Genomic DNA, 27,440 nt, shown 5'->3' with positions numbered 1-27,440 from the left:
GACTAAGTAATTACTGCAGCACATCAATGCTATCACTCACAACTAAAACACAATCTCTAAGGGTCAGACACTATAGTTCTAGACAGACAGTTCAAACCTGATCTTTGGCAAGGCCTTCTAACAACTTGGCTGACTCATTTGCATGGTCTAGAAAACAGTTTCCATTAAAAAATTAAATGTGCTATTTAGTGCACGTTTATATCTAAGTCCAGTCTTGAATGGTAAAGATAGACATATAACTACAGCACACTTCCCCAAAGTAAGCCAGAAATAGGGTCAATCCCCAAATAGGACAGTAGAAGTCTGATTAAAATGTAACTGAGTATACTTAATATCTGTTGAATGTGATACAGTAAGACAGATAATGATTAATGATAATATGCTAATATGCTCTTCCAAGGGGAAAATGATACTTCCAAGGGGAAAATGGCATAGAAGCCCATTTTTAGAACTTTACTTCCCAGAGGGATGGGTGATAGAGCAGAAGCCTGTGATCAGGTCAAGTTCAAGGAGTAGAATATCAACTTCCCTGTGGGCCTTACAGAAAGAGGTAGAAGGACAACGTAGGAATAAAATGGTGTGTACACAGGCAGAGTTCAGGAAAGGCTTGATAGTTTGGGAAGGTAGTTTCCGAAATAGCAGTTTCAACAGAATGGTGAAATAGGGGGCAGGAGACAGGAGGATAGAAAGAATGAGGAACTTTAAGAGAAATGGCCCTTATTTCTCTAGAAATCCAAATGGGCAGATGATGGTCTAACAGTGGTGGTCAAGCCTTGAAGTATGAAGAACTCCAATCTTAAGGAATAGGGCCAAGAAGAAAGTTCTGGTGGAAAGGGGCATGACCAAAGCTATTTAGTGCACATTTATGTAAGCCCGTGTCTCTCCATGGGTAAGAGAGTTAAAAATAGGATAAGTAATTCATCTTGCCAGTACATGTACCATGTGCCGAAATTCTTTCACCTGGAGTAAAATCTGGACGATCTCTTCGCCTCATTGTCTGCTTAAAGCAGAGTGGGAGAAGGGGGTAACACTAGAGATGAGGGGGGCTTAGAAATGTGAGACTTGGAAGGACAATGCTGGGGTATGGAGGAGAAAACAAACTACTTTGATATAGAGGGCTTAAGCAAATACAACCTCCCATCTTCTACTGGCTAGAAAGCAGAAGTCCCCTGAGAGTTTGGCTCTGATTTGATATCAGTCTCTCCTACTATGCTGTCCTGATTATGTGACTTAGGACTCTGAGAAATATCCTCAAGAAAACCCAAAGATGCTCATGAGAAATAACATTTAAGCATGACAGTGTGCAAGAGAACCACAGAGGTGAGAATGGAATGTGCTGAGGGGAAAATGAGAAAAAGTAGACATGCACAACATGTCTTTCTCAGAAGATGCCAGAAAGATGACCCGACATTTTTTTTCTCCATCAGAGAGAAAAGTAATTGTATTTGTTCACATTATCAACTCTCTCTTTACTAGTTTTACTGCTTGTACCATTCCTGTGCTCTGACACTGTATGGTAGTTGTCTGATATACTTATTTTACTTTTCATTTTCATGTGTTTCTGTCTTGCCTAGCTAGATTATAAACTCTGAGAGATGGAGGACAGTATGATTTGTCTTGGTTTTTAACTGTGACCAGACTTACTTCAATCTTCCTTCTAAGATATTTCCCTTTAGGGCTGGCCAGTTAGTGCAGATGGTTAGAGTGTGGCATTATAACACCAAGGGTCAAGGGTTCAGATCCCTGTACTGGCCAGCTGCCGGGAAAAAAAAAAAGATTCCCTTTAGATTGGTCTTTGGATAAAATCTATGCACAACTTGAACTGCACAAAGATAGCTGCAGAAGCTTCAGTACTTGAGGGCACAAGTAAATTTTCTTAGATGAGAAAAGTCTCCTTGAGGATATATATGCCTAGAAGGAAGACAGAAGTACACATACCAATCGTACCAAAAATATCCTAATAAGATAGATAACCTACAAACTAGAAAAGCACCTTGGAGATGGGGATATAAAATAGAAAACAAATCAAGATCCTTTATTTTGTGTTTTAACTTCAGTTCCACACTAAAAATCTTTTAGATTTCATTGTAGTAACTGTTCCAAGATAGCAGAATGAAGTTACTCAGAACTGTTTCATTCAAAGAAAAATAACATAAAACCAACCAACCAATCAACCAACCTTCCACAATGACTAAGGATAAAGAATTACTGGGGTGAGAGGATCACCCAGTTTGACAGCTGGCACAGAAAATCAAGCCTAGATTTATAAACACAGGATGATGTTGCCACACTTAGATCACACGGAAGTTAACCAGATAAGGACTTGGGAAGAAAACTAACCTCCAGTGCTGATGGGACCAGAGGCCTGGTCATCCTTTTTAAGTTTTACATTTTATAATTATAGTTTTTAGGATAAAAACTCCAGAAACTCAAGGCTCTATCTTCTGAGATGTAATGGAGAGAACAAGAGGAAGAAAAACTAGAGCCAAGTGGGGCAGGAGAAATAGAAAAGAGGTAGGGTGAAAGGAGGGAAAGACAGAAAGCCACCCTGCCACTCAGGGCCACACACACTGCTTAGTCTTGAGTGTGCCTTTGCTTCTACATCACGGTACCCAGTATCTTTCACGGGACAGGCCAGCTATTAACCCTAAAGTTATGAGTCTGTCAAAGGCTTACTGAATTGGCATAAGTCAATGTTTCCCAAATTCAGCTAAGAATATAAATCATCTGGAGCACTTGTTAGAAATATAGTTTCCTAGGCCTGGAAACAGATTCTGGAAGGTTTGAGAATTTTTGACAAGGGTCCCAGGTGATTCTTATAACTGATTAAGTTTGGCAAATATAGTTTAAATATGTATACAAAGGTAATGAAAAATTACAAATATTTACCGTTATATGAAACACCAAATGTTATGTTACATAACCAAAAAAAATTCTTATTCACAAATGTCCTTCCTATTCTCAGTTTTGTCTCTGCTTTTGCTCGGCTTCCTCTTCAGCTTCATCTTGCCACTGAGGGTCACCACCAGTCCTGCTTTTTATCTGTAACCCTTGTGGAAGCCTTTACCAAATGAGATGAGGTCCTATCCCAAGAACATCACAGAGTTTCCAGTTTTCACGTGGTCCCAATGCATGACTGCAAGCAACCAATCGCTGCACATTTTAACACAGGTTGTTACCAACGTCTAAAACATACTTTCCAACACTGTATCCCACAAATACGTACAAATAAATGTTAAAAATAATAATAATAATAAGAAAATACCCTCTGAAGTCATTACTTCACATATAAACACCAAGTCACTGCTGAATGTACAAAACCTCCCCACCATGGCACAGGCTATATGTCCACTAAAAAAATCATCCAAAGTCAGCATGCTTGTTTTTTTGTTTTTAAACAAGAGCTCCACACATTCTTCCCCATACAATTACCAACCACTCTAAAGCAAGTGTGGATTTCCTCCAGCCTTTTTTTTGAACTTATACGACCAGAGCAGACAGCATTCTCTCTCTTGGTACAGCTTTAAAAACAACAGAGGAGAAGTTAAGTTTCATGCTGTAATGAATTCTTTTCCCCTTTTTTGGCAGGCTTCATAACAAGTTTCATGTCCATTTACTGCTACAAAAAAATCTGTTTTTTAAAAATGCCTATCTGATCCAGCATATAACCTGGCTTTAACCAAACCAGACTACAGCATTGCTAAGACTGGTCTTTCATCAAAATCACTGACCATATGCTGAGGAGCTGGGCCGGTTCTTTACCACCACAAGGCAGATCTACTTTGATGCATCATTCTCTCAGACTATTTGAAACTACCCATGAACTGGGATTTTGGGAGACCGCACTATTTGTTAACAACAAACACCTTACCTGAAATAACTGCCTTGGCAATTGGCATTTCTTGACTAGGTTCCTGGATCACAAACTTGATAAACCCATTTCTTTCTTTAATCTAACTTTAGATAGATAAGAAACATTTTCTACTTGAGAATATCTGTTCAAAGCTGTGATTTCTGTGCATCATCTTTACTGTTACTTTTTGGTGACACCAAGAGTTCGATGCATCAGTTCTCTGGCAACCATGATCTTATAATGGGCAGCACAGCTTCTTTGTAATTTCTACCCTTTTTATGACCTGTGCTCATCCACATAATTGTTATGGCTCAGTTTATCCTGTTCCAAAGAACTACAGGATCACTTGAACTCTGCCATCCTTCCCTTCCCAAATGATAGCCTAGGTGGCATGATGGTGGAGAAAACAATGTCACTCCTCTGCGCAGGTGCTGAAACATCTGTTATTTGCCAATATTATTTCACAGAAGAATCAATGCCTTACCATCCCCTCCACCCACTATGCTCTTTCCCAACACTGTGTCTTGGTTTTTGCTGTCTTTTCCCTCTAAATAATGCTGTTTCCTTCCCATTCTGTCTGCTTTTTCAAATCACACACAGTTTCAAGGCCTAGCTTAAGTCACAAAGCCTTCTCTACTTCCTGAATTATTCTCTAATTATGTCAAATGAGCTAGTTTGGTCTTTAGCCATGCCATAAGGTCTGTGTGCATAGAAGCCATGTTTGAAATGTGTTATCATGCTGACAGTCATTGTACCTTACTCCAAGTACTTGATGACATCAGGGAGCAATACTTCATTCTTCATACATATTCAATGTTTTGAAAGATACACTCAGAAGCTATAAATGTTTGTAAGAGGCCAGTAAATATTTCCTTTTCCAAACTGCCCTTAATAACTGGCCCAGGAATTATCCAGAAGTCTTTCTTCTGTCATTACCCTTCTGAGGGCAAAGCAGTAGGGAAAGGCTAATGTTGTGCTCCCCTCACCCTTTCCTTTTTTAATAATTCAGCTAATAACTTGATCAATTTTTGTTCAGGCACCCACACTTCTTCCCACATACAAGCCCTTCTGCAGCACCCCCGGCCCCCTTGCTTTTTGTTCAGTCATTACTGGAAAATTCCTTCCTCTCTTCCCACTGCTCAGTCCTTCCCCCTATTACAGCTGTGAGTCAAATTATGATGTTAATCAAGGTTGCAAAGTTTAAGTGAAGTATTACCCTTATATCTGAGGAGTTATAGGTTCTGAAGCAAAATTAAAACACAATGAAGAATCCACCCATTGCCATAGCTCTATACTGTCTTTAGAAAAGCTCTATTTCTTCATCCTTCTGGGAATTTGCTCTCTATCTAACAATAGCACAAGAAAGATAAAAATACAATTTCAAGTCAAATCATTTTCCTGTGTTGTTTAATACTACAATAAGCTTCTAGTATAAGCCTAGATAGGCTTTCCTAAGCTAGCTTTGAATCAAAGTTCATTACATGATGTGTCCTGCCAACTTATGTACTTATTGTGCACTGAGCTCCAAACCAGATGTCCAAAAGACATTTTATAAAAACAGCCTCTTTTTAAATTGGGTCTTCCTTTCCTTTTTAATATGTAGGTAGCATTTATAAATCTAAATAAAAACATCTGAGTTACATGTTGAGAATGTGATTTAAGATGGGGTGCCTTCTAGAACTATAGTGAGCATAATGTCCCTTGTGCTACTCTTTCTACCTACCTCCCTGTTTCCAGTTAAAGGACCTATGTTATAAAATCCAGATGAGCTGATAGTTAATTAATGTTCTGAATGGTTAAGTTTGTTATACTGTATAATCTTATTACCATGGGATAACTAATGCATTAAGTATTTAATGAGTGCCAAGTCGGTGCTAAACTTAAAATTCTGGGTTATTTGGATCCTTACGCTGGCCAGCTGCCAAAACAAAATGAAACACAAAAACTCTGTGTTAAAAAATTATCAAGAAATGAGCATAATTCCTGCCATCAATAAAGTTCATATGAATTTCATTTCTCTTTAAAAACTGGTGTTTATTTTTCACCATTCTTCAAACTGGGGTACAATTCATGCCTCGCCTTTGGAGGGGCTCTTACAACTCAGCTCCAGAAACACCCCAGGCTTATTCTGCAAAGCAGGTTTTCTGATCAATTGCAATACAATGCGGGATTTTTAACAGAGTTTCGTTCACAGAAGAGTGATGACCCAAAAAGAGCCATCAGCATTTAAAGCCAAGACACCTTTACATGTGTTATATTTTAATGCTTATACGTTTAAAAAAAAAAAAAAAAGAATGGGACATTCTACTGAGCTATCTACTGCCAAGGCCAATGATAATTTCAATTATCATTGGATCTCCTGACCAATTAAAAGTATTGGTTTATCTTATAAAATCTATGGATGTAATGAATACAAGATTACATTAATACTGGGGTCCTGCTTTAAGAACACATACAGCACTAGTGGAAAATCTATGTTACATGATCAATAAAATCCTTCTGGTCCTTCTAGAACCATCAAACTGTAGCCACTTGCACCCTGACCATCCACTTTGCCAGTACAGATGCAGGTCTTTTCAATATTTGAGGAAGCATACTGTTCAACTAGATTATCACCTAACTTTCTGTTGCTGCAGTAGAACAAAAATTAACATAATTAAGTTTGAATTACTTCATATTAAATTTATTTTCACCCTCAGTCCCATTCTCCTCATTTTAATACTGAGGTTGGAACTGTCAGCTGCTTCTAAAAGGCAGCTTTTAGAATGTTCTCTCTTTTTTTTTAAAAAAGATGACTGGTAAGGGGATCTCAACCCTTGACTTGGTGTTGTCAGCACCACACTCAGCCAGTGAGCTAACCAGCCATCCCTATATAGGGATCCGAACCCATGGCCTTGGTGTTATCAGCACCGTACTCTCCCGAGTGAGCCACGGGCCGGCCCATAGGGAGTTTTTGTTTTAAACATGTTTCTTGTACAGAAATTTAAATTATATGTGTATGCTGATGTCCTGGGAATCCAAAAAACTTTAAACAACATAATTTAGCCACACTGAAAAATTACTCCAAAGGAATCAGAATTGTCCCATTTCTTTATCCCGCCCACAATTCAGTCTAGAAGTTAGCATCCATGCTTAACTAGAAGAAAAACCTCATCCTGAGCTCTACTATTTCTATCTTCCCTGGAGGTAGTTACATATTTTACTCGTATTTTTTTGTTTTTTGATAACTGGCCGGTATGGCGATATTTTACTTGTAGACTTTGAGAAAGAAAAGGAAATGGGAACTTCCTATTGCTTAATGGTATCAGTAAGAAGCTGAAAGCTGGAAGAGGATGGGGGCAGGGAGTTGCCCAAAAGCTAGCAACAATTTTAGTAAAGAGTCAGAAATTAACTCTACTTAAGATGATGGGTTTGCATTGCTTATAATGAGTTTACATTAGAGTTTGGTGATAACAGAGCTTTGTATGTTCCTCTTCTCAAGGTCATAACCAATTTTTCAATCAAAGCTGAGTTTGGTAGAGCATCCTAGAAAAAAATGATCTCGGTCGTGAACACCGAGATTAGCATCTTCAAATAATTTTCTTAAGCAATATATTTTTTTTAACCTGGGGGACAGGACAGGAAAAGAAGGGGTGGCAGAAAAAGAGACAAGGCTGAAAAGTGCTTTAAAAACTACTGCGCTATCTCATTATCTGTCCACAGCTGCCAGAGAGTGCCCATCTTTAATTTATACCGCCTTCCCTACAAATCTTACTGCAAGCCCTGCAAAACATTTCAATGCACTGATTTGAAGTTAGCTGTCTGGAGACTGAACTAGACAAATCTGTCCTATTTCATAGGACAAATAAGAAATCAGAACAGGGGTTAAAGGAAAAGGAATTCAAAATAAATGTCTCTAACACCTGCTATCTTACCTAGCATCCCCCTTCACATTAGCATCCTTCCCATTCTCAAAACTGCCTTGTTCACACTGCCCTATGGGATTTTAATTTAACACAGAAGAAAGTACAAAGTAACAAAAACACTTACTTCCCCAGAGCATGTCCTTTCCAGAGATAACAACATATTCTCAAATACTAGACACAGAAACCTTCCTAGAAAAGCTACTATTACCTCATTCTCATAATATCTAATTGATTCCCCTTTTGGTTTCCATATCATATTAAGGAACTGATTTCTTATAGAAATAGCTTTAAAAATATTATGACACATACATACAGGGCCACCCTAGAATAAATCTGGAATCCCTGAAGTGTCTATAATCATTTCTTTCCCTGATATCAACTCAAAAATCTTCTGCTGGGATACTACATATCAGTCTTATAAGCAAAAGTACTCCTGTCCTATTTTTAAACAAGTAAACATGCTCAAAATAACTATTATTTTAAAATATGCAAAGTAGCCAAATTTTTCTTCTTTTTTTTTTTTAAAAGATGACCACCGGTAAGGGGATCTTAACCCTTGACTTGGAATGTTGTCAGCACCACGCTCTCCACGTGAGCTAACCAGCCATCCCTATATAGGGATCCAAACCCTTGACCTTGGTGTTATCAGCACCACACTCTCCCCCAAGTCAGCCATGGACCAGCCCTTCAAAGTAGCCAAATTCAAAAGTTAGAAAATATTATTGATAAATTAGAAAGTGTTTGTACGCAAAAGCAATGAAAGGCACAAACAGTAAAAGTACTGTATACTGATCTATAATCTCTCAAGCTAAATGAAGTTGAGTAGTGGCAATGTGGTACAGGAATTCCTATTTTGGCACTATTATTAAATAAAATACTGTTGTTAGTTCACAGAAAAGCAGAAAGTGTCTAATTACATTCTTTGATAAAGAAAATTGCAAGCAGTAACAGTCAATCAAATCCCATTTCTTTTCATGTATATCTATCTGGCTTTTAAATGCTTACCCTTCTTGTTACCTGATTATAACAGGTAAAAAAGTAATTAAAATATTTAAGATCAACATACAAAAATCAGTAGCATTTCTACAGAGTAACAACAAACTACCAGAAAAAGAAATAAAGAAAGCTATTCTCTGCTAGTTTGTTGTTGGTGTATAGAAATGCTACGGGTTTTTGTACATTGATCTTAAATATAAAACTTCTAGAAGAAAACATAGGGGAAACATTTCAGGACATAGGTCTTGGCAAAGACTTCATGAATAATACTTCAGAAGCACAGGGAAAAAAGCAAACATTAACAAATGGGATTATATCAAACTAAAAAGCTCCTGCACAGCAAAGGAAACAATCAACAGAGCAAAAAGACAACCTGCAGAATGGGAGAAAATATTTGCAAACTATGCATCTTACAAGGGATTAATATCCAGAATACACAAAGAACTAAAACAACTCAACAGTACAACCACAAATAATCTAATTAAAAAATGGGCAAAGGAACTGAATACACATTTTTTGAAAGAAGACATACAAATGGCCAACAGGCATATGAAGAAATGATCAACATCACTAATCATCAGAGAAATGAAAATCAAAACCACATTGAGATATCATCTCACCCCAGTTAGAATGGCCATTATCAAAAAGACAGAAAATAACAAATGCTGGTAAGGATGCAGAGAAAGGGGAACTCTTACACATAGTTGGTGGAAATGCAAATAGGTTCTGTTACTATGGAAAACAGTATGGAGATTTCTCAAACTACAGGTAGAACTACCATAAGATCCAGCAATGCCAGTACTATTATATATATCTACACACACACCAAGTTGAAGGGACACCTGCAGTCCCATGTATATCATGGATCTACTCACAATAGCCAAGAGTTGGAACCAACCTAAAAGTCCTTCAATGGTATGCGTGTGCACACGTGTGTATGTGTGCGTGATGAAATATGACTCAACTGTAAAAAAAAAGAATGAATTCTGACATTTGCAGCAACTTGGATGAGCTTGGAGAGAATAATGTTTAAGTCAGGTACAGAGAGACAAATACCACATGTTTTCAGTCATATAAGGAAGCTAAAAAAGTTGATCTCACAGAAGTAGAGAGTAGAATAGTGGTTACTAGAGACTGGTAGGGAGAAGGGGAGATGCGCAGAGGGTGGTCAGTGGCTACAGAATATTAGAGAGGTAGGAAGAATGGGATCTAGTGTTTTATAATATAGGGAGACTATAGTTAACAACAAAGTACCATGTATCTTGGAATAGCTAGTCAAGATGATGTTGCATGTTCCTAACAGGAAGTGACAAATGTTTGAGGTGATGGATATACCAAGCACCCTGATAAGATCATTGTGTACAGTATTACTGTATCCAAATATCATAATGCACTACATAAATATAAACAATTATCATGGGTCAATTAAGAAAAATAAATTAAAAAGAGCAGCGGGGGGGGAGGAATATAGAGCAGAATACTGGTTACCAGAGGCAGGGAAGGTGGTGTGGCAGGGAAGGCTGGGGAAAGGTTGGCAGACCAGTACAAAATTACAAAGTTACAGTTAGACAGGAAGAATAAGTTCTGGTGCCTTAGGGTGACAATAGCTAAATAATATTGTATTGTATACTCCAAGATAGACAGAAAAGAGATCTTGAATGTTATAACCACAAAGAAATAAATGTTTAGATGACAGAAATGCTAACTATTCTGATTATATCATTATACAATATATGCGTGTATTGAAACAAACTGTACTCTATAAACATGTACAATGAAAAAAATTAAATTTAATAGAAAAATTTGGAAAAAAAATAACAAAATTTAAGAAAGCAGGGAAGATATAAAAATTTGTAAGAATTGTGGTTCACTCCACTGTTCCTAATAAGGAAATACAACTGTTGAGAGGTCAGCTCTATATATCCGCATATAAAAATCCTGTATGGATGATCAAGATTTAAAAAGTCCTTATTATGTCATTTTTAGAATAATTAGAATTATTATTAAAATAAAATTATCTAAGGACAGATTATAGAAAATTTCTAAAATCATTCTTCTTCTTCTCCTTGATTTTATATCTTATCAAATTGGTGTAACTGGAACACAATACTACTATGCTATTTCAAAATTAAACTCGATTTGTTACAAACACATCTAGGTTTTCCTTAAAAGGGGAGTGAATGTATCACGTATCACTAACATACACTGAGTATACCTAAAAGCTGCAGACTACCCTAACCCCTTTCTTGAAAGGTAATGAAAACAAAGAGTAAATAATTCAAATGAAAAATAGAAAGCAGTAAGTTCCTACCAGTAAACTAATAGAAGACTGCTACAATCATGGACAGAGTAATGTTTCATAATTTTCTATGAAGTGAGAAGGAAATGTTGGCGAGTCAAAAGTGCTTTTACTTTTTAAGCACTCATGATGTTCCTCATGTAAATTGCAAGAGATTTACTAAACAAAGAACTGAAAGGTTAATTACAAATCATTAATTAAACGTACAGGCACATTTCATTTAAAAACAAAACAAAACCTGTAAGGCTTTCTAATTAGCTGTAGTGCAAGTCAACTCAAAGGTAAGATTTAAGAGAAATTTCAGAAGAGCCACTCTTAATGCTCTTTAAGTTCGAAATTAGATGCAAAAACAAAGAAAAGCTTTCCGAACATGTTTGTACACCTCTTCCACAATCCTGACACTTCCTGGACAGATCCTCTATATATGCAATCCTGTCTGACCTCTATTACTCAATACCAGGTGGATGGATTTTGATAATTATATAGCATGCTATTTCCCCTCTTAATTCTTCCCACAACCAAAACCTAGACATCCCAACCTACCAAATTTCATAACTATGAAGGTTTTTAAAAACTTATGCTAATTTCAAAATCGCAATATCATATTTGGTGCTTATGTAAAGATTCCTTAGTACCACACCCAATTCATACCATACTAATTTTTTAAAAAATTCTAACTAATAACCGTCTTTACTATGCATTCTATGTCAAATGTTTTTAATGGTTATCTGGTTTTGAAAGGCCCTCCATACCCTCAAAATTAAAAGCCTCTTGAGTAACCTTAAATTAATCTTAAGAAAGCAGACAAGGGCCGGCCCCGTGGCTCACTTGGGAGAGTGCGGCGCTACTAGCGCTGAGGCCACGGTTTCGGATCCTATATAGGGATGGCCGGTGCACTCACTGGCTGAGCGTGGTGCAGGCCACACCGTGCCGGGGGTTGCAATCCCTTACAGGTCACCAAAAAAAAAAAAAAAAAAAAAAAGGCAGACAAATCTTATGTAGGGCTATAGAGTCTAGTTGAAAAAGAAAATAGAAAAGTATAGACAAATTGTTTTAAAAATTACCCTTCAGTACACTTTCTTACTAGCTACGTCATTTATCAGTAAACATTTACCAGTGGGTGACAGTGATATTTGCAGTAATTATATCCCTTCCAAAGGGATGCTGGTTAGAGGGGTAAGAACCTCAAGTCCTATAGGGAGGTACAAATTGATGGTCTAGAGGACACATCAAGGTTACACAGGACAAAGCAAGACAGAAAATTAAGCATTTAGAAAGGAAAATGCTGAGAGAACTAGAAAAGGACATATAGCAAGTTGTTATGTGAATATAATCTCCACCACCAAAATGATGTGACTCACTCTTGAACTCCATCATTCAAAAATGTTTGATTCACCTCATCTGGCAAAAACATTGGCAGGGGGTGGGGACTGTAAGGGGGGGGTGAGAGGGGACACAGTAATATCATCGGACATTTACATATAACTAACACATTAGAGCTGATGACATGTTTCACATATATAAAGAGAGGCATTCAAAACACTTAACAACTGGTATGGCATAGGTGCCAATCCATCAGAATAGACACTAGTCAGCAAGCCATATCTGAGTGCACCTGCTGAATGTGAGCCCTAGCTCTAGGACAGGACCCTCATTATTCGAAAAAAAAAACCTGTACTTTTATATCAAATAACAAATATTCTTGTTGCTTGCCATTCTTTACTTGGAAACGTCTGGGTGTGTTATGGGTAGGAACACAGGTAGATGTAGTACTCATGGAAAGACTAAGAGCTAATGAGAAGGGAGAAATCCTTAAAATGTTCCACAAAACCAACACAAAAGACTACAATGGTGACTGCCTTGGCTATGTACTGAAAGCCCGAGAACTTAATGATGGCATATAACTGAACGCAACCCATGGGAGACAGATCACAAAACTATTTGCAGATGATGGGTATTTAATTTTCAAAATGCGTGTCAGGTATAGAGGAATGGAAACAAATTCTGAGTATTTACTTTCAGGAAAAAAAACAGAGGCAAGGCTGTTAGGTGTTGATTCTTATTTTATAAAACTGAATAATTTGCTTTTCATTCATGGAAAGGACTTCGATTTCCACTGGATTCTCAATTCTGAATGTGGAAAACTGGGTACTTGTCCTGCTCCAGTAGGCTAATAAAAGTACTATACTAGGACCTACCAGCTAATAACAATTTTAAGAATACCTAATTTACAATAAGTGTATCCTACCCCTTTGCTTTATTTTATCTGGGTAAAATACCCAAACTTAACAGAAATTAAACCAAAGAAAAATGACTGCAAGTTTTCTGCAACAACCAGGATGAAGGTGCAATCCAATCAGGATTCTTCATACTGGTACCTGGGACTGTACCAAAAGGAAGCAAAGTCACTTTTCAGAATAAAGAGAACGATCCAAGAACAGTAGAAAACATGACAACAGTGCTCTGAGCCTCCCCTAGCTGCAAGATGAGAGTATTTCTGAGCTGTCAGACAGTAAAATTGCGCTCGAGGACAATATAAATTTACCATCTGTATGAACTATAAATCTTGTAACAACTTTAAGCATCAAACTAACAGTATGAATGGCAATGAGAGTACTCCTGTATAATTCATGACTGTAACAGCAGAGCTGTAGCACAATTAAGTAGAGACTCTAGAACCCAGACGGACTCTGACTGAGCCCAAACACCTGCCTCTGCCCCTTACTACTATATGGCCTTGAGCATGCCACTTTGTCTCTCTGGGTTTCAGTTAACTTGCTTTGAATACATTTAAGGGACTTATTAGTTGATGAAATTTGCAATTGCTCGTCCCAAAACTCTCCAAATTCAACATCTATAGTTCCATAAAGAGCCTTCACTTTACCTATTATCACCAATGATAAAGAGGTGGGGGATAAGACTCTTCTGGGTGTATTTTATCATTTCTTGAAGTTGGATGCATGCTGACTCAAACATCAAATAATAAATTCAAAAAGCTTCCAAGGTAAGACTTTCTTTGTGTATTATTCTGGCCCCTTGGCTTTTAGCCACTGAAAAAGATCAGGGCAGGAAGAACTTCTAGGAACCCCAGAGCTTTGATCTAGGAAGCAAGAAATTTGATCTGATGAAAACCAAGTAAGGTCAGCAACATGCTATGAGTCATGGCATTGGATTACTGCTTAAAATAAGAGCAGAGGTTTACACTTCCTTGTGAAAGTTCCTTATAGAAGAAAAATTAAGTAGTTAGCAAGAATACTATAAAAGAGACGTGTTGCAGATTGGGGTCTTTTTAACCTTTCACAATGCATTTAATGAAGGGCTCCTGAACTTAGTCAAGACTCCATGCTGTGCTTTTAGCAGCAGGGCAAGAAAGGCTAGTGTGGACAAATAAGGGGGATTATCTTGCACAAGTGCAGCCTCGTAGGATGTGTAAAATTTGCTGTTAAAAGTCAATTTTAATAATTGTGCAAACGGTATCAGCACACTGAGCAGGAGGTAGATGATAGTGACCTAGTTTTATTAACATTAGGAATAATGTACTTTACAACATCATTTTTGACACAAGGCTGCTTCACTTACCACTTCTGTTGATGTTTCTGCATGTTCCGAAGTAACGTGTTCTTGAAGAGATGTCTCCGTATAGCCCATTTTTCCACAGTAGGGACAAGTAAAAGACTGTGGCTGCTCTACAGAGAAAGCTTCCCCACCATAGTACAAATCTGAAAAATAAAGTGGAATTGCACTGAGTTTTAAAAAATATAAAAATGTAATCACATGGTACAATAATGGGAAAACAAAGTGTGCCTGAAATATCCACCAACAACCTCATTCTGTCAAGGAATACTTAAATACCTCTCTGTTCATATTTGTAACACCCTTATTCCCACAAGGACTCCATGTCACTCCTCCAAAATTCTTTCCCCAGATAGCTACTACAGCCTTAAGAGAAAACAAGCAATTTCCCCCCGCTTTTAATTTTGAAACATCGTTCATTTCACATCTAATTTTATTGTAATTTATTTTTCCCTTATTTCTATATACACTGTGGTAAAAATGGTATCAACAGAAAGAATCACCAGGGTGCATCATATAGAAGGATACAAGGGATCAGGGGATCAGAGGAAAAGAACAAATAATATGACAACTCCTAGATGCAGCCAGGCATTCAGTTCTTATAAATGCTAACTTGAATGGGGTACTACCACAACATACTCTGCCCAACTGGATTACTGAAGAACTAACCAGTTAGTCTGTGGGAATAATTTGTTCGCCTCATTAGTATATCTTGGGGGGAAAAAATCTATTTTTCTCCGTTAGTAACACAAAAGAAAATGAAATTCAGTATGTTATGCCACTGCACTATAAAGAACTATTTGATTCTTTAACATGAAACAAATGCCACATTTAAGAGCATATGATCATTTTTGTGAAAAGAGAAAATGGAAGAAAGTGTTTACCATATTATAGATTTGTTCATATTCATTTTTAGGGAGATTTGAACTATCTTAAAAATATTTACCCATTATGTATATATTGACCATTTATTATGTGCACAAGATTTGCCAGGTGGATTTGGGGTAGTTGGGAATAAACACATAAAAAAACCCAGAATTTCCTCGCCTGACAAAGTGCATCTATCAAAAACCCACTGCAACATCATATTTACTGGTGAAAGACTGGTTGCTTTCTTCATAAGATGAGGAACAAGAAAAGGGTGTCCACTCTTGCCACTTCAACTGAGTATTTTTACTGGAGGATCTAACCTGAATAAATGAAAGGCATCCAGATGGAAAGGAAGAAGTAAAATGATCTTTATTCGCAGATGACATAACCTTGTGTATAGAAAATCCTAAGACATCCACTAAAAAAACTATTAGAACTAATAAACAAGTTCAGCAACATTGCAGGATACAAGATCTACATACAAAAATCAATTGTTTTTTCTATACACTTGCAATGGACGATCCAAAAATAAATTTTAAAAAATTCCATTTGCAATGGCAAAAAGAATAAAATACTTAGAAATATTATATTCTTATATTGTAATAACTACAGAACTCTGACAAAAGAAATTAAAGACCTAAATAAATGGAAAGACAGCCCACATTCACGGATCAGCAGATTCAATATTATTAAGATGGCAACACTCTTCAAACTAATCTACATATTCAACACAATCCCTATCAAAATCCCAATCAACTTCTTTGTAGAAATTGACAAGCTGGTCCTAAAATTCACACAGAAACTCAAGGGACCCAGAATAGCCAAACCAATCCTGAAAAAGAATGAAGTTGTAAGACTCACACTTCTCCATTTTAAAGCTTTCGACAAAGCTACAGTAATCAAGACAGTGTAGTACTGACATAAAGATAGACTTATAGGGGCTGGCCCGTGGCTCACTTGGGAGAGCGTGGTGCTGACAACACCAAGTCAAGGGTTAAGATCCCCTTACTGGTCATCTTAAAAAAAAAAAAAAAAAGACATACAGAGCAATGGATTAGACTGAGGGTCCATAAATAAATCCTATTTATGGTCAACGTATTTTCAACAAGAGTGCCAAGACAATTCACTAGATAAAGAACAGTCTTTTCAACAAATGATGCTTGAACATGTGGCTATCCATGTGCGAAAGAATAAAGTTGGCCCTCTACCTCACTCCAGATATAAAAATTCTAAATGGATCAAAGATCTAAATGTTAAGAGATAAAAGTATAAAATTCTTAGAAGAACATATAGGTTTAAGTCTTCATAACCTAGGATTAGGCAGTGGTTTTCTTAAAAACAGACAAACTGGACATTACCAAAATTAATATTTGTGCTTCAACATACACCACCAAGAAAGTGAAAAGAAAAGACACAGAATAAGAGAAAATTTTTGCAAATCATCTATCTGATAAGAAACTTGTATACAGAATATGTAAAGAACTATTACAGTTCAATAATAAAGACACCTTATCAGATTAAAAAATGGGCAAAGGACCCGAACAGACATTTCTTCAAAGTATATAAACAAATGGCCAATAAAATAAGCTCAAGAAAAGATGCTCAACATCATTAGCCATCAGAGACGTGCAAATCAAAACCACTTGAGATACCACTTCACACCCACTAGGATGACTGTAATTAAAAAGACAGACATAACAAGTGCTGGCTAGGTAAGAAATTACAGCATGAAACATTTACAGCTTTTCTTATAGACTGATGATGTCTTCTAATCAATTATAGAAATGATCTGCTTTCTCATAGTTAGAGCAAGAGCTAGTACTGCTAGCAAGAAATGTCAGTTTGACTTTATTCCTTCTTAAATGAGGCACTCTTCTTTCATACACCTTGTCAGCTGTGTATATTTCTGAATAGTTTTCATAACAGAACAAACTACGATTAAGAGACAGAATTACTTCGAATATAAAAGGAAAATTCATTTTATTTTTAATGAATTGGGGGCTTTGTATATATATTGGGAATAGTTTAGAACATTTTGCCTTCACTTCTTCACACACATACACACAAAATTCTAAATGATAATTCATTAAAAAGTTTAATTACATACTTACCAAAATCTACCCTTGTTAATATGCACTGCATTGGGTGGTCAGTTGTGTGCCTTGTTGTCGTTGCACCACTTTCATAACAAGATGCACAAAGATCGTAATCGTAGCAAATTAAACACTTGTATCTGCGACCTCGAAAATTTCCTTTTAAACATGCATCACAGCTGACACCTATTAAAAAAAACCACTTTAATTAGCAGCTGTAAAAGGCCACTCTCCATTCCACTTTTATAAATGTTTGAGGTACTCATTTTAACCCCATAATATCCTTTTCCAAAATGACTAGAAACAGCACAGTAAAATGATACAGGAATTTCCAGCAGTATGGTTGGACTCATCACTCTTATTTTTACTACTAATGAAAATAACTTAAAATGTTTGATAAAATGTAAAAAACTAAGGGAAAGAGAAACTGATATCAGGAAGCACTAAAGGAGGCTTTCATCCTGAGGGCATTTGCCAAAGCAGGTAAAAATTTGAGCTTAGATTACCACAGCATTGCAGGACAAAGCACAGGAAGCAAAGACCAAGGCCTGCCAAAGGTGGGGAATCCAACAGGAGATTTCCTCATAAAACTGCGACCCCAATATACCCTCAATATATGGGTAAGCTAGAATTCCTTCCTAGGGATTACAAAAAGTGACCCCGTGAAGTGCCCCCCCCCCCGCTCTGGGGGGCTGAAAACTACAACTAAAACCAGCCCTCTTATAGGTTTACAGCTCAAATTTTACCAAATGATTCCAAAAACCTTGGGTCAAGAATTTAGTTTAAAGTGGTCTTAAATTACTATTGCCACCAAGCATCTGGCAGAAGTAACCATCCAAGGAATAAGTTTATAGCTTAAATAATAAAATACACCCAGAAAACAAAGCACTACCAGAAAAAAATTAGCAGCAGAATCAAACTGTCAAATAGTTCATGTCAGAATTGAATACCAAATGACATTTCTTAATATGTTGAAAGAAAAGAGAAGCCCGAAGAGGCAACCAGCAAATCTGAAAATGAACCAAACAACTTCTAGATATAAAACAACACATGACAAAATTTTAAAACTCACTGGGCAGGTTTAATTATAGGAAAGGCCTTTTATTCACATGTGATATGCTTATTTACATAGAAAAGCTAGATACAGCCTAATTATTAGAATAAAGTATTAAGCAAGGTTGCTAGATACAGAAACCAACTTAATAAAATATTAAGGCTAGCCAATTAGCTCAGCTGGTTAGAGTGCAGCCTCATAACACCAAGGTCATGAGTTCGGATCCCTGTACTGGCCAGCTGCCCAAACAAACATATTAATTATATTTCTTCACTCCATAACAGACAGAAGAAAATATTAAAGAATATGCCATCCATGATTCCATCTAGATTAGTCAAATTCATAAAGAGAGAGGGAATAGAGAATTACTGATAAATGGGTACAGAGTTTCAGTGGGGGGTGATGAAAAATTCTGGAGATGGTAATGATTATATGATGTGAATGTACTCATTACACTGAATAGTACACTCAAAAAGGGTTAAAATTGTAAATTTTATTATATATATTTTATCACATAAATAAACATGCCATTTGCAACAGCATTTTAAAAAAGTGCCTATTAGGATTGGCCAGCTAGCTAACTTAGAGCATGGTGCTGATAAAATCAAAGTCAAGGATTCAGATCCCTGTACTGGCAAAAATAAAAAATGAATAAGTCTAACTAAAGATATGCAGCCCTTTGTGAAGCAATTAGTGAAAATGTATTCAAAGACTTTTTTTTTTTTTTGACCGGTAAGGGGATAGCAGCCCCCGGCAAGGTGTTGTCTGCACCACGCTCAGCCAGTGAGCACACCCGCCATCTCTATATAGGATCCGAATCCGCGGCCTCAGTGCTCCCAGCGCCGCACTCTCCCGAGTGAGCCACGGGGCCGGCCCTCAAAGACATTTTTTAAAAGTACCTTAAAAAATACAAATACTTTTTAAAAACAAAACTTCAAAAAAGTTCATGGAAAAATAGAATTAAAAGACATTCAAATCTTTCCATGAACTTTTGAAGACACGTCATCCCAGGTTCATGAACTGGAAGGTTTATAATAAAATGTGAATTCTGCCCCAATTGAATCTGTGGATTCAAAATAATTCTATTCAAAATCACAAAGAGGGCCAGCCCGTGGCTCACTCAGGAGAGTGTGGTACTGATAACACCAAGGCCACGGGTTCAGATCCCATATAGGGATGGCCGGTTAGCTCACTGGGTGAGCATGGTGCTGACAACACCAAGACAAGGGTTAAGATCCCCTTACCGGTCATTTAAAAAAAAAAAAAAAAAATCACAAAAGTATTTTGTATAGAACATGATAAGCTAACTCAAGTTTTTATGCAAGTTACAAAAGGCCAAAAATAGTCAGATATTCCTGAAGAAAAACAAAATGGAGGGACTGTTTTTTAACATATCAAGAGCTACAGTAATAGATAATAAAATAATAATAAAGCTATTGTAATTTAAGATAGAATGGCACTGGCATAAAGACAAACTGACCTATGGAACAGAAGGGAAAAGCCCAGAAACAGACTTTGCAAGTTTCGAAATTTGTTTTATGACAGCAAAATCACTAGAGATCAGTGGGGAAAGAAGGAAGTGGACAATAAATGGTGCTGAACACTGACTGTCCATATGAGGGGAAAATGGAATTGGATCTCTTCCCCATGTCCCATGTACAAAAATCAATTCCAGAGAGTTTAAATAGAAATGAAAAAGGAAAATGAAAAAAATTTCTAAAAGACAATACAGGAGAAAACTTTTATGAGCTAAGAGTAGGAAACAATTTCTTAACTCTCTCTCTCACATATAGGTATAGTCCAAATCATAAAAGATAGTCAATTACATTAAAATTGACTTTTTGTTCAACTTTTAACACCATAGAGTTATCAAAAAAACAAGGCTTAGAAACTAGAAACTAGATACATGACAGACAAAAGTTTGGTATTCAGAATACATTAAGAACTCGGACATAACAATAAGAAAATAACCGACACCCAACAGAAAAGTAGGCAAATATGTCAATGAACACTACAAACAACAAACACAGATGGCCAATAAATATTTGAAAAGATGCCCAATCTCATTAGTCATCAAAGAAGGGCAAATAAAACATCATGAGCTATCATTTTAAATCTACCAAGCTGTCAAAAAACTACCAGTTGTGATATCAAGTGCTGGTGAAGATAAAGAGCAACAGAAATGCTCATACCCTCCTGGTGGGAGCATACATCAATACAACCACTTTGAAAAATATGTTCATATTATAGACTAGTTAAACATGATACTTCTGGCTAGCTGGCTGGCTCAGTAGGTTAGAGCACGGTGTTATGACACCACGGTCAAAGGGTTTGGATCCCCATACTGGCCAGCCACCAAAAAAAAAAAAGTATACTTCTGTGTAAGCAATTGTCATCAATTAAAAGTAAAGACATGTATACTTCCTATGACATTATAATTTCACTCTTAAATATATTCTCCAGGGAATCTTTTGTCTATGTGTACCAAGAGAATGTAGAAGAATGTTCACAGCAATTTTTGTAACTTAAAAAAAAAAGGCTATTAACAACCCAAAGGCTCATCAACAACTCATATTCATAGAATTGAAAAAAGAACGAACCAGGCCACAGCTGAGAACAAACATAAAGAGTCTCAAATGAGTGAAAGGAAGTCTGAGATAAAGCTCAAAAACAATATCTAGTTTAGGAAATCAAACATTAAGGTATTAAAACTATAAAAGGAAAACAAGAGAATGATAAAATTTTGGTCAGTGGTTCCCTCTGGAGATTAGGGGAATAGTGGGGAATCTTCAGGGATCTTGAAAGGTAACCTTTCTGGATCTGGCAAAGATGATCTGTTAGCACCATGCTTCTCTTTTGCATTTATTTTACAAATATTTTCATATATCCACTCGATTTTAATTTTAAAGTCCCTTCCCCCAACCAAAAAAGCCAAAAATAAAAACGAATCTGGGATTTGTTTACAATAATCCTTAGGCTGTTAGTTTAAGAAGGAAAACTAACATAGTTTTGGCAGACTGTAGATTCTCAATAAACGTTTGCTGAATGAATATATTTTTATTTCAAAAAATTAGATTTCTTGTTACTACTTTGCCATTAACAACAAACTCTGAGACAAATCACTTACTGTTCTCTGCTCCATTTCTTCATTTATCAAGTATGTTGTGAGAATCAAATGAGAAAAAAAGACATGAAAGTCCTAAATTTTAAGGTGCTAACATTATTTCATGCAGATGTAGTAAAGTTACGTCACCATTTTCTTAGCATATAATTTGATCTCAATAATATACACAACCTTTTAAATTAGTCCTCATAATATCCTTCAAGATCCTTGAGATTTCCAAAGTTGTACTGAGATCCCACCAAGTTATGATGAGAGCCAAATGATGGTATCAAGGCAGCAATTTTTCAGCTAATTCAACAAATACTAATATGTAATATGTTCCATGTACTTGGGAATACAGCAGTGAACAAAACAATGCCCTGCCCCCTGGAGCTAACATGTTAGTAGGTGAAGGCAAGTATAAAAACAAAATAAGTTATAGAGCATATTAGAGGAGAAGTGCTATGGAGAAAAATAAAACAGAGAAGGATAAGCAACGGGCAAAGAAAGCTTCACTAAGAAGATATTTGAGTGAAAAGATGAAATACTTCAAAATTTACTTATTCAAAATAGCTTCCAAGCATGATAATGCTTTAAGCTTAACACTAAAATACTGAACTGGGGTAAATATCTATTTAGATTCACAAATGAAAGTTTAATATGACAGGGTATAATAACCTTGACAAACAAATGTAGTATGACCTTAGGTGCCAGGAAAGTAAACTCAGCTCTGGACATTAACTTTTTGGTGTGTGTTGGGGATGGCTATTTAAAAGTATAAGTGAAAAAAAAGTATCAGTAAAAAGCTGCAGCTCCTGCTTGCCTCTTGCCCACTCTACTCTTCTGATTTAACCCAAAGCTATCTAAATGGTTCACGGAAGGGATGGGTGGTGGTGGTGGTCTTGGGTTTCACCTCCAATCCAGGTGGAGTTCAGTGACTGTTAACAAACTTCAAGAAATGGGTTATTTTGTTTTTTTAAATTAACTATTTTTGATAAAATCATTTCTAAAATAAATGCTTCATAGCTTTTTAAACACTGAAAGGCATAACTTTTATATCATCTATTATCGTTATTTCAAACAGAGATATATATTTAAGTCAAAATCACATTAGATAAATTTTCAGAAGGCTTTCGTACAACATACATAAGATTCACTTTATTTATAATAATGTGTAGCAAGCATGCTTCCGTGAATAGTATATTATAGGTAAGAAGTCAGAGACGTTAAAAATGTTTACAGCATAGTCTTCCATATAGCCTGCTATCCTTTCTCATTGTTTTGCTTATAATAGCCCTGTCCTTTAATTCTTCCTGTCATAAATTTAAGTCAACATTTAATTTCTTTTTTTTTTTTTTGTCTTTTTCATGACCAGCACTCAGCCAGTGAGTGCACGCTGTGCTACCAAGCGCTGCACTCTCCCTAGTGCGCCACGGGGCCGGCCTCCAACATTTAATTTCAAAGAAGAGTCTATACCACCTCTGATTTGAAAGTAGCTCTACATCTCCAAATAAAAACACAGAAGTGGGGGCCAGCCCGTGGCTCTCTTAGGAGAGTGTGGTACTGATAACACCAAGGTCACGGGTTCGGATCCCTATATAGGAATGGCCGGTTAGCTCACTTGGGAGAGCGTGGTGCTGACAATACCAAGTCAAGGGTTAAGATCCCTTTACCGGTCATCTTTAAAAACAAAAACAAAAACACAGATGCATGCACAGCCATTGCCAGTTTCTCAGTAACAGCTGAACCCACCACCTGTCCTCCTGAACCCACCACCTTAGAATTATGGTCATGCTCCACATAATGGTGTTTTTGCAACAACAACAAAAAATTATACTGGAGCTGAAAAATCCCTATCACCTGGCAACACCTTAGCCGTCCTAACATCACAGCACAGCAAATTACTCACGTAGAAGCAATGTAGCCTAGGTGTGTAATAGGCGATACTATCTAGGTTTGGGTTAGTACACTCTGTGATATTCACACAACAATGAAACCATTTAAGGGTACATTTCTTGGAATGTATCCCTGTTGTTAAGTGATGAATTACTGTACTAAATCCCATTTAGCTTTGAAAAGGACTACAGATTTCCCACTCAAAACCGAGTCCCTTTTAATTATATCTGTCAGAATTTGTATAATTTTATAGCACAGACTAACAAAGCTTGCTCCTTTAGTGTCAACTATAGGTAATCTACAGTTCCTATTAGAGAAAACAAGTTAGCTCTTCCTTAAGTCCCTCAGTTAACAATAGTGGTTCTACCTGGTACCAGGAGGCTCAGGGAAATCTGAAACAGAACAGATACATGGCATATGTAAAACTATCAAATCCCTGACAGAAAGAATGCAATCATTTCTAATGAGATATTGAAAAGTTATATTTAAGATATAAAGAATCAAAGTTAAATAAAAATATTGTCTTGAGAGGCAAGGCAGGAGAACCACCCGTCTAGGCAGCACTGAGATCCACTAGATGAAAAAGATGTTTAGGTTTCATTTATCTTATACCATATATATCTTGCAAAAACTGAGTTAACCAAATAATAAAATATGCAACTCATTGAATAATCTAGCTTTGGTCATATTGTGTTATAAAGAAATTCAGACAATCACTAGTTTGTAAAATGGTAACTAGCCATCTCATAATGTTATGGTGGGATATTTGGGACCTCCATCAAGTTCACCTAGTAAGATAAATGAAAATGTTAGTTTAACCCCAATTTGACACTGACACAAGCAATAGTTAAATAAAAAGAACGTTGTATATCTGACAACCCCTATCTGGACACATTCATATATCTTAACACATTCATATCCTCAGTGTTTACCTTGTATTTAGCAATTCTGTAAAATAAATACACAAAAGATCTGAACTAAAATCAAAGAGAAAGAATGCCCTCTATGGGGAAGAGATTTTTTTAAAGCCACTGAAATACAAGGATACTTCAAAAAGTTCACGGAAAAATAGAATTAAAAGATAATACAAATCTAGCCTCTCCAGGCATTGCCAATGCCCTATCTGTATAATGCAAATGATGACAGAAGATAACACAAATCTTTCCATGAACTTTTAAAGTACCCTCATATATAAAAAGCCTTTTTCTTATTTTTAAAAAATTACAGGTTTCTTTCTCTTTTTTCTGGCAGCCGGCCAGTACAGGGATCTGAACCCTAAAAGGGTTTCCATAGCTTTTACTTTTGATTTGAATTAATTTTTACATAGGAAACAAAGTTCGTAGGAAGGAAAAGTCAACAGAGTGCAAGTTATCTGTCAAGAAACAGTGAAAAAGAATATAACAGGAAGTCAACCCCATCTGGAATTTGAAGGCCTGGAATTATACAGCATTTGCCACTAACAACCAATTTTGATTTCTGGATACCATGTAATATAGGGGGAAGGCCCTCTTTTTTACTTTCATGAAATGTCTGAGTATTATCTCTTCCAAGGCCCATGCATCTCTCCAATAAGTGTGAATTTTTTAAAAAGGATGTGTATATACAAGAGTATTTCACAAAGCTCATGGAAAAAATAAAATACAATACAAATCTTTCCATGAGCTTTTTGAAGTATCCTCGTATTATATGTGCTATACAATAATTTTAATATTGAGAACTGCACTACTAAATAACTGTACAATGATAAATACAATTCCCAAGAAGAGGTTCTTTGCATTTAGGCAGTTGAAAAATCATGCAACCCTTTGAAGAGGACCTCAGATGAACACAAAAGCAATTAAAGAAATGAATTATAGTGACTTGGTAAAAAGCAGAAGTAGGCAGAATTACTTAGCTTAAAGAAGATGGTCATAGGCATACCCATACACCATACAAAAAAAAAAAAAAAAAAAAGATTGTTAAAGGCTATTTCTGGAAGTGAAATTTCTGGAGGAAGGAATCTAACATAAAGTTTATGTTAGCTTATCATAACATAAACTTTATGATAAGCTGGGAGCTTAGATCAAGAGTGGAAAGCTTTCCTCCCTTCTATTTATGACTCACTGGAAAAATAAAAATAATCATGCTTTGCAAAAGTAAAAAGTAACTCTAGGGTTTTGTTTCTTAAAAAAAAAAAGGAGCTCTATTTTTAGAATTAGGAACAAAACCAATAAAATCTATTAAATATACACATAACTCTATGTGTATGTATTTTTGAAAACCTTATGCCATATATCTAAGGGAGAGACTCAAGAGGAGAGAAAATAGGACACAGAGAACCATGCAACAATACCCTTTAAGAAAAGACCTATAGCTAAAGAGATTCCAGGGGCACAGAGAGAGAAATGAAGAAAGAGAACTGGGTGACTGAGAGAAACATTAGGATAGAGGAAAACATGGGAAGCTTAGTAGATAGGTTTTGCAATATGTGTGCTCTTCACGATCAGTCTTGCTTGAAACTGTGACACATTCACTCAGCAATTTAAAACAACTATTTCTGTAGTACAAGTCAGCTTTTCTACTTTTACTTTCTTTTTTTTAGGTGGAATTCTGCAAGTTCTGTGATACATGACAATAAGGAGCATTCATCCACCTTTTCATTATTTATTGAGCACCTACTACATGCCAATTTACAGCAGTGAACAAGAACAGTTGCCGGGGATACAGCAGTGAATAAAACTCTCTGCCATATAGAGCTTACACTCTAGTGTATTAATAGCAACTTATTTCATTATTCATTATGTGCCAGGTGATTTACACATATTACTTTGGCAATCTTCACAAAATCATCAAGTAGCTGAAAAGTATGACAAAACTTCTTTTGTGGCTACAGAGGATTCAAAGCCAGTTCAAATCTGCCCATCAAAGTGGATGGAAAGACAGGAGTTGGATATTATGTTTAAGGAGTTCTTTAGAAGAATGCTTAATTCATTTAAGTGTTCAGTGTAGAGGAAGTTGGTCCATTTTGGAACACTGATTGGTTTTCTTGGTTTTAAAGAACTGGTCTACCCTCCTATCTGTTTGTAGAAATGTATCCCAGGCTTGCAAACAGTAACAATGAACTGAACTTGCTTGTAAGTGGGCTTAGGAACAGCTTTTCAGAGTCTTTTATGTGGAAATAGAGAAGCTTCTACATTATCCAAGCTACAGTTATACTCAGTCATGATTAGAGCTGTTTTCTAACTCATGAACTGAAGGAAGAGGAGGTATATAAGGAGTGCCTGGGACAATGTAGGGATTCAATGAATATCTGCTGAATAAATAAAGTGAATGAAAAGAGAAGGGGAGTAATTTTCCTGGAATAAGTAGATAAGAGTTCAGAGAAGGGAGAAAGGGATTAATGTGTGTCTACAATAGACTTCTTAATATAAGAATGACGATGTGATCAAATTAGAGAAGGAAAAAGAAGGGGTTAAAAAACAAGTACTTGTTTCCTACAGGAGGAACAAAAAGTAGGCAAAAATGCTGTGCCAAATACTTCTAGGAATCAGCCACCAGGCAGCAACATCAGCCCAGGAGAGCTTGGTTGTAATTTGTAACAACTAAGGGATGGGGTGGGTTGGTGGCAAACAGGTTTTTAAGAAAGGAATCTCTTGTCAGCCAGTTTTGTGATAACAACAATTTTATATGTAAAAAGCAAAAATATAAAAACCAGTTAACATTCATACACATGTGCAATTCAACTTCGTTGCTTTAAACAATGCCCACTAAAGAGAAACTACTGCTCTATTTTGAAGACTCTGCAGTTCTGTGGAGCAA

At 36.4% G+C, this 27,440-nt stretch overlaps 1 protein-coding gene across 2 annotated transcripts in view; it reads right to left on the bottom strand.

Annotated features, from left to right (window-relative positions):
* Nucleotides 1–27,440, bottom strand: part of KCMF1 (potassium channel modulatory factor 1) — a 75,586-nt gene that overhangs the window by 12,132 nt on the left and 36,014 nt on the right. For both annotated transcript variants that reach the window (XM_063078430.1, XM_063078431.1), the window contains exons 2-3: nt 17,608–17,775; nt 14,633–14,772 (exon numbers count right to left, since the gene is read on the bottom strand). In XM_063078430.1, the coding sequence (XP_062934500.1) occupies nt 14,633–14,772; nt 17,608–17,775 (308 nt within the window). The remainder of the gene's footprint in view (nt 1–14,632; nt 14,773–17,607; nt 17,776–27,440) is intronic.

The sequence above is a fragment of the Cynocephalus volans genome, chromosome 14 (assembly GCF_027409185.1).
Source record: "Cynocephalus volans isolate mCynVol1 chromosome 14, mCynVol1.pri, whole genome shotgun sequence".
NCBI lineage: Eukaryota > Metazoa > Chordata > Mammalia > Dermoptera > Cynocephalidae > Cynocephalus > Cynocephalus volans.
This window is presented reverse-complemented; position numbering and strand designations above follow the sequence as displayed.